The sequence below is a fragment of the Pseudophryne corroboree genome, chromosome 12 (assembly GCF_028390025.1).
Source record: "Pseudophryne corroboree isolate aPseCor3 chromosome 12, aPseCor3.hap2, whole genome shotgun sequence".
In the NCBI taxonomy this organism is placed as follows: domain Eukaryota; kingdom Metazoa; phylum Chordata; class Amphibia; order Anura; family Myobatrachidae; genus Pseudophryne; species Pseudophryne corroboree.
The window spans coordinates 164,742,091-164,758,500 of NC_086455.1; the positions used below are offsets into that span (position 1 = coordinate 164,742,091).

The 16,410-nt window shown below is 46.2% G+C and overlaps 1 protein-coding gene across 1 annotated transcript in view; it reads left to right on the forward strand.

The window, feature by feature from the left end:
* Positions 1 to 16,410, forward strand: part of PYGL (glycogen phosphorylase L) — a 33,204-nt gene that overhangs the window by 14,594 nt on the left and 2,200 nt on the right. The window contains exons 7-18 of the mRNA XM_063948433.1: positions 3,030 to 3,112; positions 4,649 to 4,792; positions 5,025 to 5,117; positions 8,997 to 9,143; positions 9,621 to 9,784; positions 10,367 to 10,481; positions 11,234 to 11,335; positions 11,411 to 11,558; positions 14,227 to 14,285; positions 14,708 to 14,849; positions 15,794 to 16,001; positions 16,216 to 16,350. Coding sequence (XP_063804503.1) covers positions 3,030 to 3,112; positions 4,649 to 4,792; positions 5,025 to 5,117; positions 8,997 to 9,143; positions 9,621 to 9,784; positions 10,367 to 10,481; positions 11,234 to 11,335; positions 11,411 to 11,558; positions 14,227 to 14,285; positions 14,708 to 14,849; positions 15,794 to 16,001; positions 16,216 to 16,350 — 1,540 coding nt within the window. The remainder of the gene's footprint in view (positions 1 to 3,029; positions 3,113 to 4,648; positions 4,793 to 5,024; positions 5,118 to 8,996; positions 9,144 to 9,620; positions 9,785 to 10,366; positions 10,482 to 11,233; positions 11,336 to 11,410; positions 11,559 to 14,226; positions 14,286 to 14,707; positions 14,850 to 15,793; positions 16,002 to 16,215; positions 16,351 to 16,410) is intronic.

Genomic DNA, 16,410 nt, shown 5'->3' on the forward strand with positions numbered 1-16,410 from the left:
AAAAAGGAAACTACGGGTGGGGACAGTGACGCTACCTGCGCTCCATATATATCGGCCACGTGGCATTTCCGCTAGCTTGGCCTGCTGCTGCAGCGTTTCTGGCTGCGGGTGATCATACTCTCTCTGCAGCAGTTACGGGTACAGGTGGTCCGGGGCCTCTCACCCACGCAGCGCCATTCTCTGCCTGGTTATTTATTCCTTTCCCTCTGCTTTATGCTGCCTTAGCCCCCATGCTCTGCTTTATCTTCCACCAAGTGTCTCCCACAGCCCCAGCTCTTATTAAATAAGTACGTGGAGGGCCTGACTGGTGCTTTAAGACGGGTAGGAGGTACGAGAGGCATTTGGAGGTGATGAGGTTTCAGAAAGGCACATGGAGGTCTTTTTACTCAATGGACATTATGAGGTGTACGAGGGCTGTTCTGGAGTTAGTGTCAGCAGATCTAGTCCGGGGAGGGATGCGTTTGGCATCCTGGCGGTCTGTACACCGGCAGTCATGTGACCGACGCCGGAATCCCAACCCCACTCGGGACACCGACCGCTGGAATGCCGAAGGCAAGTATCAGGGTTATGTATGGTTAGGCACTAGGGGGGTGTTTAACCGTAGCCGCCACCTCCTAGAGGGGGTTAGTTCTAGCTGCCACACCCTATGGGTTAGGGTAGGGGACAGGAGAGAGGTAAAATACTTACCTCTGTCCGGTGCCGGGATCCTCATTGTCAAGAGGCCGCAGTTGGTCATGTGACCGCCAGCATCCCAACAACCAGTATTTCATACCCAAACCTTCTGAGGACACGTGAGTGACATTATTTTGAATTAATCTGTGGTAATGTGGCCCTTTTGAAGACTAGGGGGCCACATTGGGTATAAAGGAGCCCATTATTGCATTACTGTAGCCAGAACCCAGTATTTTTACTGGCTACAGGGCAGTCACAGGGAGCAGATAGGTGTAATAATATAGTTACATACGTTGTGCCTCTTCCCTCCACAAGAAGAGCTGCAGCAGCCCTGTGTGGCGTGATTAGAATCGCACGGTCACGGTCCCATCACTAGTAAGTGGGCAAGATGTGGAGGGCAGACCTGCTCTGTCTGGACTTTCAGTAGACTCCCCAAAAGTGGGCTATGTCCTGGACGTTTTGGGACCCTAGGAAAGTATGTGATATACAGTATTCTGGGGGGAAAGTGCCATTTTGCTGTGACGAGGCCAAAAAGTGAGTTTTGCAGCGGATTTTAATCTCTACATTTCTCCATTGTCCGTGTAAAGTCCAGCTACATATATACCAGTGAGTACTGATGTACACTTAAGGGCCCTACACACTGCGCTATAGTAATGAAATATATGAACGAGATACCGTTCATATCTTTGAGTGTGGAGGCACCAGCGATGAACGATGTACGGCCCCGCGCTCGTTCATCGCTGGTGCCCCGTCTCTTGTGCATGCAGGCCAATATGGACGATCTTGTCCATATTTGCCTGCACTGCTATGGAGCCGGGTGACTAGGGGAAGTGAAGAAACTTCACTGCCCCCCCACCGCCGGGTTGCCCGTCGGCCATATCTGCCGTCGGTCAGCTCGGCAGCGGATCGCACTGTGTCTACACTATACTACAATGTTGTTGCCCGGTCTGACGTTACACTTAGGGCCTTTATCAATGAGTTTTAAAACTGGTTGCGTATGACAAATGGTGCTCCGGCAATCTGCTCCCAACTGTCACTTTTCAGACACGTTGGGATGTGTCCGGTCATGGTTGCGGTATACCATCACCTTTATATATTTACTGTTTCCCAGCCCGTCTGAACCAGATCCGACAGAACATAACGGTAATGTCAGCGGTGGTGGCTGAGCGCACTCGAGCAGAGCAACACTTCAATTGCTCCGTCGGGTGCCATCTAAAGGCCACCTGCATGCCCAACATTTGAATTATCCCCCCCCCCCCCCCCCCCCTCATGTTATTTGTGCCTCTTCCATGATGGCGTCAGTCACTGAAGCGTCTTCTCTAGCATCGGCGTGAGGTCGCTGAGCTCCCTCTGGACATTAAAAGTTTGAGATTATAACCAAAAAGTGCTGAGTTTTTTCTATAGATTAAAGTTAATTCACCTTCATTTTAAGCCCAGTTTAGCGCCATTCATTCGCATCTGCAACTCATTGTCAGTCTGCAAGAATAGAGGGAACATCTCGGTATGAACTTTCCAATGACCACTCTCTGTCAGACAGAGCATTATCAGGGAAACATGCGCTTGCCTCCAGCGTGTCTGCTCTGCTGCCGCCTTGTCTGCGCAGTGGCCGCGGTACCCCCATTCCTCCTACAGACAGAGGTCGGGTCCTCCATCTCCTCTACCTGCACGGTTTCCGTCACAGGATCAGAGCAATCATGACAAGAACCTCAATCACTTCTGTGCGACAGGAAAACCGTTTCCATTAAAGCTCGCCTCAGCCATTATCCCACTCTTCCACCCGCCGCGTTCACCTGGTGAGTTCCCGGCATCCACAGCCCCTGCACGTGTCGCTACACATCTGTCTGCGGCTCCACTGCACACAGGGATGGACTTTTACTGCGCACCATCGCACGTCGCGTAACAGTCTGTGGGAGGCAACACACGTCACTACAGACCATGAATCCGCTCAATGTGGAAATAAAACCAACTTGGCTTAGTACATAGACACCAATGTCTGTTACATTGGAGATGGAGACAAGAATGATATAAGGTGTCACACCATGTAATGCTCAGTGTTCAGAGTCACCAAAATTTGGTCGGACAGCTAATTAGGACACGGGAAGCAGGATGTTGATGCAATAAGTCACCGATAGAGGAAATCTGCGGCTGTACTATGTAAAAATGAAATTATTTTTTTTAGACACTGTTCGCTTTGCAGATCCCTCCCAACCACACTGCAAAAGACTGTAAGCTCCTCTGGGGCAGAGACTGACGTGAATGAGATTCTTTGTACAACATTGCAGAATAGGTGTGCTCTATAATACATACGTTTTCACGCACAACTTTTAAATGTACGATTCTGTCTTTCTTACACTCAGTCAATGTTGGAGACTACATCCAGGCAGTGCTGGACCGTAACCTGGCAGAAAACATCTCCCGGGTGCTATATCCAAATGATAACGTAAGTTCCTTCTCCTCCTTAACGCCACACGCTAATCACATGACATGACCATTTGTGACCTGTACATATCAAATTCTGCAAAATAAGATGCTGCCTATCGGGGTTTAAAACAAAACCTTAGATAAATTGATGCCAGTGTTTCGGAGACGCATTGACCTTGATTTTAAAACCTGTTTATTTCTTTCTGTGAAGTTGTTGGACATTATTACATTTTCAGTGTCACTAAACTTGCATCACTCTGGAATGGCCAGAAGAGGGCAGTGCTGCTGCATGGATCAGAGTGATGGGCTTGCAGCACATGTTGGTGGGTATGGGTCATTGGGACGACTCAACTTAGGTCGACAGTCATTAGGTCGACCATGGAAGGTCGACAGGGGCAATAGGTCAACATGGTCATTAGGTTGACGTGCTAGGTCGACAGGTCAAAAGGTTGACATGGGTTTTTCGAGGGTTTTTTTTTTTTTTTTTGGTGTCGTTTTCTTCGCAATGTGACAGGGAACCCCAATTAGTGCACCGTATCCCCTCGCATGGCTCGTGGCTTCGGGCAAGGTGCCTCGCTCCGCTACCGCTGCATTCGGCACAGGTTAACGTTCCCAATTGTAGTCCACGTGGATCGTCAAGTATGAAAGTCCAAAAAATGGGGGGGGGGGGGGGGGGGGGGGAGGAATGTGAAAAACTTGTCGACCTTGTGACCTGTCGACCTATTGACCATGTTGATCTTGTGACTGTCGACCTAACGACCGTCTCCCCACCAGTGCATGGTGACTGCTACAGCAAGTTTGTTAGCAAAAAAGCAAGCGACTGGGCAAAACCACGTTCACTGCAGGTGGGGCAGATGTAACATGTGCAGAGAGAGTTGGATTTGGGTGGGGTGTGTTCAAACTGAAATCTAAATTGCAGTGTAAAAATAAAGCAGCCAGTATTTACCCTGCACAGAAACAATATAACCCACCCAAATCTAACTCTCTCTGCACATGTTACATCTGCCCCACCTGCAGTGCACATGGTTTTGCCCAGTTGCTTGCTTGCTTTTTTTTTATTTATTTTTGCTTGCTAACAACCCTGAATAACCCCCTTTGTACCATGACACTGGGGGACCGTTCTGGCTCAAACAAAAAAGTAGTTATTGCAATTAAGTTACTTGTGTTCCAGCCGTTTAGACAATGAAGACAATCACCGTCCTGGTTGCTATAAGCAACACTCCCTCTTCTCTCTGCACCATTTGCAGTGTCCATTATGTTGTCGTAGCACAGGCATTCCCAACTGTGGTCCTCAAGGCACACCAACAGGGCAGGTTTTAGTGATATCCAGGCTTCAGCACAGATAGTTAAATCAAAATAACTGAGGTATTAATTCAGTCACCTGTGTTCAAGCCTGGAGATCACTAAAACCAGGACTGTTAGTGTGCCTTGAGGACCGAGGTTGGGAATGCCTGCCGAAGCAGGTTGTCATGAAACACGATGTAAAAGTCTGAACTATACGTTCTACTGCAGCATCTTATTAAATAAGTTCCATATGTCCTATTTTTCCATCAAGTTCTTTGAAGGGAAGGAGCTGCGCCTGAAGCAGGAATACTTTGTGGTTGCCGCATCTCTACAGGACATCATCCGGCGTTTCAAAGCCGCCAGATTTGGCTGTCGGGACACCATCCGCACTGGCTTTGATTCATTTCCAGAGAAGGTACGGACTGGAGATCGGTTACGCTGTACAGGAGACACGTGGGTGGTCACTCTGAGGACCCCTGGTGAAATTGGACCATCGTAGACTTTACTGGAGCATAATGTCCAGGCCACCTAGTGCAGCACCGCTCCGCAGCGCCGCACAATCAGTCTTTCATTTTAAAGCTGCAGCTGTAGATAATTACCCGCCGCTGTCACTAGACTGCTTCATGATGTGGTTTTATTTGTTCCAGGTCGCCATACAGCTGAACGACACTCACCCGGCACTGGGTATCCCGGAACTGATGAGAATATTTCTGGACATAGAGAAGCTCCCCTGGGAGAAGGTACAATGTACACTACTGAATGTGTTACTAAGGGGGACATTTACTAAGCAGTGATAAGAGCAGAGAAGTAAACCAGTGGAGAAGTTGCCCATGGCAACCAATCAGCACTGAAGTAACATCTATAATTTGCATACTATAAAATTATAGATTGGTAAATGCTCAATTAGCTTAGTGATATCATTCAGGTGCTCGAAAGGAAGGGGTATTTCTGAGCAAGAAAAAAAGCAAAAAAGCAATTGTTTCCCCAGCACACTGAATGGATAACAGTAACCAGATATAAATCCCACATAATAATAGAATTCAGAGATCTTCGTTACACATATTTGCGCAAATGTGTGGTTAAGCCCCAAAGCCGCATCAAGGCCTCTCTGTATATTTGGGGTCCCTAGCGCTATATCTAGGTGCAGGGTGTGGCACCCCAAAACACCAGAATGAGCCAGAAAGCACAGCGTGACATACCAGTGTAAAAAACTATAGTGTTAATAAATTAGTATTTAGGAAGCCGAAGCTATAGAGGGGGTGATACAGACATGAAATGTAATTAAAATAGAGAAATAGTGTTAGAAAATTAATAAGTGAAAAGTGTTAATAGAATGTAAAGGTATGCCACACTAAAGCCATCCAGCTCAGCCAGTCCAGAGGCACCACACCTCACACCTCCATTACCCCAATCTGGGTCTAATATTAACCAGCAAGGAGTCACATGATAATGGCTCCTTACTAAAATATGTCTAAGCTAAGAGCTACTTACCTTGGAGCAACCCCATAATGCTCCATGTGGCATGTCAGGGCCTGCACCTCCTCCTAATGCAGAAACCTCTCTGCCTCTCACAACAGACATATAGATTGGTAAATGCTCAATTAGCTTAGTGATATCATTCAGGTGCTCGAAAGGAAGGGGTATTTCTGAGCAAGAAAAAAAGCAATTGTTTCCCCAGCACACTGAATGGATAACAGTAACCAGATATAAATCCCACATAATAATAGAATTCAGAGATCTTCGTTACACATATTTGCGCAAATGTGTGGTTAAGCCCCAAAGCCGCATCAAGGCCTCTCTGTATATTTGGGGTCCCTAGCGCTATATCTAGGTGCAGGGTGTGGCACCCCAAAACACCAGAATGAGCCAGAAAGCACAGCGTGACATACCAGTGTAAAAAACTATAGTGTTAATAAATTAGTATTTAGGAAGCCGAAGCTATAGAGGGGGTGATACAGACATGAAATGTAATTAAAATAGAGAAATAGTGTTAGAAAATTAATAAGTGAAAAGTGTTAATAGAATGTAAAGGTATGCCACACTAAAGCCATCCAGCTCAGCCAGTCCAGAGGCACCACACCTCACACCTCCATTACCCCAATCTGGGTCTAATATTAACCAGCAAGGAGTCACATGATAATGGCTCCTTACTAAAATATGTCTAAGCTAAGAGCTACTTACCTTGGAGCAACCCCATAATGCTCCATGTGGCATGTCAGGGCCTGCACCTCCTCCTAATGCAGAAACCTCTCTGCCTCTCACAACAGACATATAGATTGGTAAATGCTCAATTAGCTTAGTGATATCATTCAGGTGCTCGAAAGGAAGGGGTATTTCTGAGCAAGAAAAAAAGCAATTGTTTCCCCAGCACACTGAATGGATAACAGTAACCAGATATAAATCCCACATAATAATAGAATTCAGAGATCTTCGTTACACATATTTGCGCAAATGTGTGGTTAAGCCCCAAAGCCGCATCAAGGCCTCTCTGTATATTTGGGGTCCCTAGCGCTATATCTAGGTGCAGGGTGTGGCACCCCAAAACACCAGAATGAGCCAGAAAGCACAGCGTGACATACCAGTGTAAAAAACTATAGTGTTAATAAATTAGTATTTAGGAAGCCGAAGCTATAGAGGGGGTGATACAGACATGAAATGTAATTAAAATAGAGAAATAGTGTTAGAAAATTAATAAGTGAAAAGTGTTAATAGAATGTAAAGGTATGCCACACTAAAGCCATCCAGCTCAGCCAGTCCTATACTATAAAATTATACAGAGCTGCTGATTGGTTGATGGGGCCACTTCTCCACTGGCTCACTTCTCCGCTCTTATCACTGCTTAGTAAATGTCCCCCCTAAGTCTTGCCCCACTAACAGCGAATGCTTTATCAAAGGCTTCATTTTGTGGTTACGCATAGTAGTTACTCAGGGCCTATGGACTAAGACTGTAGCATGGCAGGTTCGGAGCTGATTGGCTGTTACTTTATCTCCGTCCGTTTTTTCTCTTTCTCTTTCCAAGACTTTAGTACACAGACCCCACAGATGGGTGTGGATTATTAGATCTAGACTAAAAAGGTCTACCACTAATGGTGGACATGCATTAGGTTGAAAGGTCGACATGTAAATGGTCGACTCAAAGAAGGTAGACGCATTTTTTTATTTATCTATTTTTCTTTTGGGGTGTTTTGTCACTTCTGCCACAAACAAGCCCCGTTAGTGTACCACGTTCCAACGTCTTCGGCCAAGGTGTCTTGCGTCCCTACCACTGTGCTCTGCACAGGTTACTATTCCCACTCGTAGTCCACGTGGATGGTAAAGTATGGGGGGGAAAAAGCATAAAATGTGCGTCGACCTACTGCGTGTCTTCCATTAGTGGTAGACCTATTGACTGTAGACCTTTTTTAGTGTAGATCTGTAGTCCGGATACCCCCACAGATACAAGGTAACTTTACATTTTCTGGATGACCTGGCAGTTTGCAATTGTTCCACTTTCTTGTCTCTTCTCCAACACTACTCCCACCCATTCCACTCTGAAAAGATAAGCGTTTGGTTTTAAATAAGAACAAAGATGGTGGTTAAGGTTATATATTAATTTGGTATCCAATCAAGTCCTACAGAAGCCTGTTACCTTTTCTCACTTGCCTTAGCCAGAGAGACGGTACCTGTACTGGTTTATGCGGAGCCCTATGATATTCTTTTGGATTTACTTTCTTTCGTAGCCAGAGTGGTCTTCTTTTTCCAGTGTCAATTGTCACGCCAGCATTAATAGTTGCCATTACTTGGAACATGGGTATGTTGGCGCTGTGGGTGTGGCCAGCCCAGCGCTCTGACGCCTATTTGTAAATCGTTCTGTGAAGTTGGGGATCCTGAAAGTGGAGGTCCAGGGAATGGCTCTCAACAATCTGGGTTGTTGTAGGATTACTGGAGGTGTGTGTGTGTGTGTGTGTGTGTGTGTGTGTGTGTGTGTGTGTGTGTGTGTGTGTGTGTGTGTGTGTGTGTTACAGATACTGCAAAGCTGTTGGAATTGTCCATGAAACAACACTATCTTCGCTTCTCCACCATTTTGGTGTAGAGTTCCTCTCTCACTGAAGACATCAGCCATGAAACTTTTAAGGGCCCTACACATTTGTCGATCCGCCGCCAAGGTGCCCGACGGCGGATACGGGCGACCCGGCAACGGGGGGGCAGGGACAGGGGGAGTGAAGTTTCTTCACTCCCCCCATCACCTGGCTCCATAGCAGTGCAGGCAAATATGGACGAGATCGTCCATATTGGCCTGCATGCACAGCCAACGGGGCACCAACGATGAACGAGCGCGGGGCCGCTCATCGTTCATCGCCGGTGCCTCCACACTGAAAGATATGAACGGTATCTCGTTCATTAATGAACGAGATCGTTCATATCTTTGATATTGCCCAGTGTGTAGGGCCTATAACTCTAGTGGCTGTGTTTGTGTGCACTAGCTCTTTAGCTGGAGAAGGGACAGTGACTTTAGGACGGTCAAAGACCAAACTGTGTCTTCAATATGGTGATCAGGATGATCCTGTAGCTAAAATGTGTTTTTTGTTAGTGCTGTTGTGTTTTCTTCATTTGACCTTTTTTATAATCCTCCTTCCCAGGCTTGGGAGATCACCAAGAAAACGTTTGCCTACACGAACCATACGGTGTTGCCTGAAGCTCTGGAACGCTGGCCAGTGGAACTTGTGGAGAAACTGCTCCCAAGACACCTTCAGATCATTTATGAAATCAACCAGAGGCATTTAGATGTAAGTTACTAGGAAGCCCCATTGTACAGCTGGAGGCCATGTTTTGTGATGCTACCAAACCTGGAACCTGGTGACTCAGGGGGACATTTACGAAGCAGTGATAAGAGTGGAGAAGTTGCCCATGGCAACAAATCAGCACTGAAGTAACCGCTATAATTTGCATACTTTAAAATGATACAGAGCTGCTTATTGGTTGATGGGGCAACTTCTCCACTCTTATCACTTCTTAGTAAATGTCCCCCTTAGTCTCATCTAGGCTAAAAAAGGTGATGGGAAGAGGACTGGGGAAACACTGAGACGAGGGACACTGTACAGTATACATGCAACACGTGCCGTATTTGTAAATGCAATGTGTGACTTTTGTGTGGGGTCTTTACGGTTTGTGGCTGTTCGTTCTTTGCCGGGTATAGCTGGCATATAATTTTGGTAGGTCTGTCTTTTTATGTGTATATATAATTTTCTCTTAACACCTTCCAGAGCATCTCTGCCCTTTATCCCGGGGATGTAGACCGCCTCAGACGGATGTCCCTGATTGAAGAAGACGGCATTAAGAGGATAAACATGGCGCACTTGTGTATCGTTGGGTCTCATGCAGTAAATGGGGTGGCCAGAATCCACTCTGAAATTGTGAAGAACCAAGTGTGAGTTCCCATGTTTGTTGTAAGTTTTAGATATGCGGGTCTTAGCGATCTAGTCTGATCCTAGCCGGAGCCTAAACTAGCCAACCTGGTGTCCTGCCTAGGGCCTAGTGGGCACTTGGCAGCCCACCTTTCTGTAACCCAATTGTTTCCAAACTTTCTGGAATGGCAGATCCCTAGTGGCTAGGACTTTTTGGTGTCTGCACACCTAGTTCCAAAGTCTAATTGTGATGATCAGCAGAAATTATTAAATTAATTAGTTTGTGCTTCTCCGTCGTCCTTGTGTTCAGTTTTGTGGTGGTGGACTGGGCAGCGCTGCTTGGTCCGTGTTTTGATTGGCTGCCACAAACTCTGGTATTGCCAGAAATAATTGGATTCGCGGCTAGGCAGTCAGCCAGTGGCACCCCTACAGGCGTCCTCCAGCATGCCGCAACGCCAGATTGGGAACCAATTTTCTAATCTATATATTGTTGGGGTCACATGGGGTTAAGCTGGATCTACATTGAGCGTCTAATGGGACGTTTCCTAATGCTAAACTATATAAATATGTATCGATTATTTTTTTTTTTTTATTGCCACTTTCAGGTTTAAAGACTTCAGTGACATAGAGCCAGAGAAGTTTCAGAACAAGACAAATGGTATCACTCCCAGACGCTGGCTCCTCTTGTGTAATCCCGGCCTTGCAGAGCTGATAGCGGAGGTAACTGCTGCATCTGACTGAGCCTTCATCACGTCCCCTTTCTCTGTCCACATATGAAAATAGATTTGCGTGCTGTAGCGTGGATCCGGTGCGGGTGCCGTGAATCCTCGGTGTCCCAGTTCCAGAACATAATTCTCCGTCTGTGCTGTGGTATGAGCAGGAATTCCTGTGACACCAGCAGGTATCTTCCCAGCACACGAGCGCAGAGTTCCACGGGAACGGACTCTTGCATCCAATTTGTAATGAATCATTTAGTGCAGGCCTGGCCAACCTGTGGCTCTCCAGATGTTGTGAAACTACACATCCCAGCATGCCCTGCCACGGTTTTAGCATACCTTAGTAGCAAAACTGCAGAGCAAAGCATGATGGGACAACAGCTGGAGAGCCACAGGTTGGCCAGGCCTGATTTAGTGCATGGACTCCTGTTGAAATGACACGTAGAAACTTATTGGTCTCCAAGATTTGATGCATCTCAACCCTCTTTCCCCCCCCCCCCTCCCCTTAAAAATAAAATAAAAAATTAAATCACTGACACATGGTAACTGGCTGTCCTTCAATTGGCACACGAACACTTCAGCTGTCACTTAAGGTATGCTTGCACTTGTAGTCCCACAACAGCCACAGGGCTGAGATTACCAAGTCTTGTGGGAAACGTACGTGTGTTATACTCTTCGGACTTGTGGTGTGTTTATCAGAAGTCAAGCTGTGGTGTTTTTCTGTGTAACTAAGCAATTGGGCTTCCTGTGTTACAGAAAATAGGAGAAGATTACGTGAAGGATCTGAGCCAGCTGACCAAGCTGAAGAAGTTTGTAGATGACAACACCTTCATCAGAGATGTCTCCAAAGTGAAAGAGGTGAGTGCCACCTGCTGGTGGTGGTTGGGGTTACCGTTACTGTGGTCTATGGTGCTAGATCTCTCTTTCCACCAGGAAAACAAGATGAAGTTCGCCCAGTACCTGGAGAAGGAATGCAGAATGAAGCTGAACGCGGCATCCATGTTTGACGTGCAAGTGAAGAGGATACATGAGTATAAGAGACAGCTCCTGAACTGCCTCCATATCATCACCATGTACAACCGTATGTATCGCCCAGTCTTCCCGGTACTGTGCCCTCTACAACTATACACTAGTTACGCCTCCCCCAATCTGAATCTGCCTTATAATGGTCGTATTGCTTTAAGACCCCTCTCGTCCAGTGTCTTCACTGAGCTCCTGTAGCTTTGATAGGGGAGAGCTTGGGTACCGTTGTGGCCTGAGGTTTCTGTGTTCCCTAACACACCCACTAGCCTGTACTAGATAAACGATAGCTCGAATCTGATTGGGTTTCTTTGGGCAGCGCCTCCACTTTATAGTTTGGTAACGCTACACCCTGGGATGTGTTGGCATGTGTGCACAACTGGCAGTAGTATGGCAGTGTGTAGGGACACACCAGCAGATTCCCGAAGATAATGATCAGTCCAGCACTTAGCCATTGAGGTGGTTTATTCCGCAGAAATGTGATTGTACAGCCGTACTTGGTTATGCTTCTACAGACGCTTGGCATGCAGCAGAGCTTGAGGCGGAGCATTCAGGTCAACAGATGGTGGGCAGCGGTGCAGGGTGCAAGCGGTATTGGGGTTTCTAAAGGCATAGTGAATATCTGCAATTGCAGTGTCTCATTGCGCTAAGTGATAGACGCCAGTCTCTCAGTGTAGTACTCTAACAGTGAAAATATGGTGCTGCTCGTGCAAAAGTGTGGTCAGCGGCCATCTTGGCTAGGAACCTAAGCCTCCCTAAAGGAACCAATATTAGGTATGCACAGTAGCGCTCCCTAGCTTCAACAGGATGAATAGGATTTTCCTTGTGGCTCGTAGGTGTTCTGCGTTACTCCTGGTCTTGGTCAAAACATGACTTTTAACAAAGTTTTAATTGAAATACTGTATTTATCTATTCATATATTTATAATTTGCGGCGTTACCTGACTGTAGAGATCTGTAACATTACAGTATATCTGTTTTTAAGTTGTTACATTTTTTTTTTTTTTTTTTTTGTGTGATCACCTTTTTATATTACATGTACATGGCCCAAAGGCCCACAAAATGGCTGCCTCCATGGTATGTAAGTGACTGGACCACCGTAAATATCTAGATAATGCATGTCTCTTCATACTGGTCTCTAGCCCAACAGCTATTTTCTGCATTTGGGTGTAATGGCAGACTGTAGGGTACGTGGGCGTTTTTTGGGCCCTGGCACCTCACTGCAGGGAAGGCTTATTAGTGATTATCCTGGCGCGGTAAGATTTATAGAGGAACCTGGGAATGAGCTGCGAGACGCTGGATTGTGCTGGAACAGTCCTCAATATAATTTCTGATGCCGGAGGAAGAAAAATGGGACAAATCTGAAATGGCCGCATTCTGGCTATAGCGTTAGAGTAACACTTTGGTTCATAATTGGGGTATACGTTACACCCACTGGTGATCGGGTGTCCCGGATAAGACAAGAAGCGAATAAGCTGAAACTATTTGTTCTGTCTCCAAACTAGTAATAGGGATTCCCTGTTACAAATCACTTCTATCAAAAATAGCTTATGTATAATGGTTACCTGTAATGCCTCTTCCAGCAGTCCTCTGTACAGTAACAATATTCTGATAATGTGTGATACAGATGTGTCCCCTTGCTGCAGTCACACTAAACGGCTCTTGAAGTTGTGTCATGCTGTGGTGGGACTCTGTAGCGCCAAGCGTCAAAATTACTTCTTTTAAAGTTGGATTGACATTTTCAGAAACTGGGCTAAAACCTGTCGGGTTTGGCCCCGCTTCTGACAATACATGCTGCTTGGCGGATGAAGCTGCCGATCCGCGTGTATTACGACAAGTCGTATTTCCTATCTTGTCAGAACACCTTCCGACCTATCCCAATCGGAAACTGCCGTCTTTCTAACAAGACGGTAGTTTCCGACTCTAATTGAATGTACCCCTTAGACGCTAAGTAATGTAATAGGACTCACGAGCAGCTTCTGCTGATTAAAGTGCTATGCAGCATGCCTATAGTCTGCGTGTAATTGCGGCTCTATCTGCATCTGAAATGAAGTTGCATTGGTTTCCAGGAAAACACTGTAGCAGAGCGTTTTGCATCAAATAGTCGCAGTCACACACAGAATATAGGCGTGCTGCATATTTTATTCAGCAGAAGCTGCTCGTGCATCCTATTTTATCACCTTTCCTCTAAGACTTTTTTTTTTTTTTTTAAAGAAACCTCAAAACGCTCGGCGCTACAGAGTCACACGGCACTCGCGTTGTGTAGCGCGACTTGTAGCGCACGGAGCAAAGATGTAAGAGGACACATCTGTAGTTGGCTGATCAGGCGTGGTATAATTTGTTCTGTATGCTATCAAGGCTCAAAATGTTTAATTAAAAACTTAAAAGTTGACCTGACCAACAGAAAATGATTTCAATGGGTTTAAATGTCTTTATGTTAAAGGAAGGTGAGGTGCAGGTTACGTACTATGGGGGAGATGTATCAAAGCTTGGAGAGATAACGTTCCAGCCAATCTGTCATGTTACAGGTTGTTAAAGAAATGGGGCTGATTGGCTGATACTTTATCTCTGTACACTATTGCTTTCTAAGCTTTATGAATGTCCCACCTATAGCTCTCAGAATTCGCTGGTGTCTGATGGTATAATGGTAACTGTAGTACAAGGTGATTATAGGCCGAACATGTCCGTAGTATGATAATTGCTGGGACTGACAGTTATCTCTTATTTCAGGTATCAAGACGAATCCCAGGGAGAACTTTGTCCCGAGGACGGTTATAATTGGAGGGAAGGTACCAGATTTATATAACCTACATAATACTGATAGGTCCAAGCTGCGTTTCACAGGTGTAAATAGTTTAATCCCACTGGTCCGTTCTGGATAAATGTGCACACTTAGCCCCCCATCCCCTCCGCCTCACTCTGTAGGGGACAGACATTTCCGCAGTGCACCCACCTATCCCTTCCTATAATTGACACGGCCCCCAACCATATACAGCTGTGTAATGGTTTATGGGTGGTGCTTGGGCTGTCGGCCAGCAAAGGGCGTTACTCTTCTGTTCCCATCACACGAATATAAAATTGCCAATATTTTTTTACAGTGCTGCATTCTATTTTTATTTCCACCTTTTAATAAACTGTTCTGTTTGAGAAATACCGTAAAGCAGAAAATAAGTTGAAGACGGGGCTGTAACTATTTTTCCTGCATTCCCAGGCTGCCCCAGGATACCACATGGCAAAGATGATCATCAAACTAATCACCGCCGTGGGGGATATTGTGAACAATGACCCGATGGTGGGAGACAGGCTGAAGGTGGTTTACTTGGAGAACTACAGAGTGTCCCTGGCGGAAAAAGGTCTGTTCCATACATAATGCATCTGTTCCCCGGGAGGGGAGACCCTTTAACTTAGGGTTAGGGTAGTAACGCTGCAGTTCATGCTGTACTATTAGCAGGGCCGGGTCACAATGCAATGATTTTGTGACCATGGAACCAGAGTAATTATAAGAGGATGCACTCACTTGGGGTAACATGGAACTGGAGTTTTCATATCGCTTGTAGGGATTCCACCATCACTGTCCAGTATGTTGCATCTGTGGTGTGACTGGTCAGCCTCTTGGGTAAGAGTGCATTGTCCTGGTAGGCGATTGGTTCTTGTGATCATGGATTAGATGCCTCATTTACTGTGACTTCCAGATCGCCAATCCTTTTGAGTGGGACGTCCCATGAATAGGAGTAGTGACCTGATATGTATTTAATGCTTTTATTCTCAGAACGACATAACCAGTATGTTTTAGAGCTCTTCATGCATTAGTTGCCATTGTTTGACTTCTCTTGCCCAACCAGAATGCTGATCTTCTAGTCCAGTATCTTTACGGTGAGGTCTAGTGATGAGGGATAGTGGGATACGATTACATGGGGGGGTGTTGCCATGTCTAGAAAGGACCTATAATTTCAGTGCCGATGCCGCAGACACTGTCCCATAAATTGCTTATAGCGGCACAGAGGGTTGACGTAAGGTTTGTCTGCTATATACAGTGCATAGTTGTGCCCAGAATAAGGGAAAATGAGTTATCCCTTGTCTAATGTTGCAGTGTAGGTTCCCTTCTCACTGGTCACATGCTCAGCCTAAAATGTCATTTCAACACAGATATGGTTTAAAAAAACTAAATATAAAAAAACAAACCAGATGGCCTTTACGTAAAGGAGGGGTATATTCACCATCGATAGTGTGCGCACAGAAGTCTGTACTGGGCCTTTCCTGGGGACCGGATACTGAGTAGGATGTATTATGTTGGCAGTGATCCCAGCAACGGACCTGTCGGAGCAGATTTCCACGGCTGGTACCGAGGCTTCCGGTACGGGCAACATGAAGTTCATGTTGAATGGAGCACTGACCATTGGCACCATGGATGGTGCCAATGTGGAGATGGCGGAAGAGGCTGGCGAGGAGAACCTGTTTATCTTCGGCATGAGAATAAAGGATGTTGCTGAAATGGACAAGAAGGGGTAAGACCTATGGCCGCAGTGTCCCCCATGGGGAGGGTGTGACTGTGCCTTGTACTAAAATGTGGGTAAGGGTTTATCGAAGTCAGTGTGCAGAAGAGCTATAAGCAGAGCCTTGTGCCGCTGCCCCCACTATATACATGTACTTACATGACCCATTGGATGAATCCTGTCCAGCGCATGTCTGTGGTTCCATCCTCTCCTGATCTCCTCCCAGGTACAATGCCCAGGAGTACTATGAGGCTCTCCCAGAGCTGAAGCGAGCCATTGACCAGATCCAAGGCGGATTCTTCTCTCCCGCAAAGCCCGACCTCTTTAAGGATCTGGTGGACATGCTCTTCCACCATGACAGGTAGGTACAGCTGGGGGGGAGGGGGTGCCTATAGCATGACCACTGGGGCTAGACGGTCAG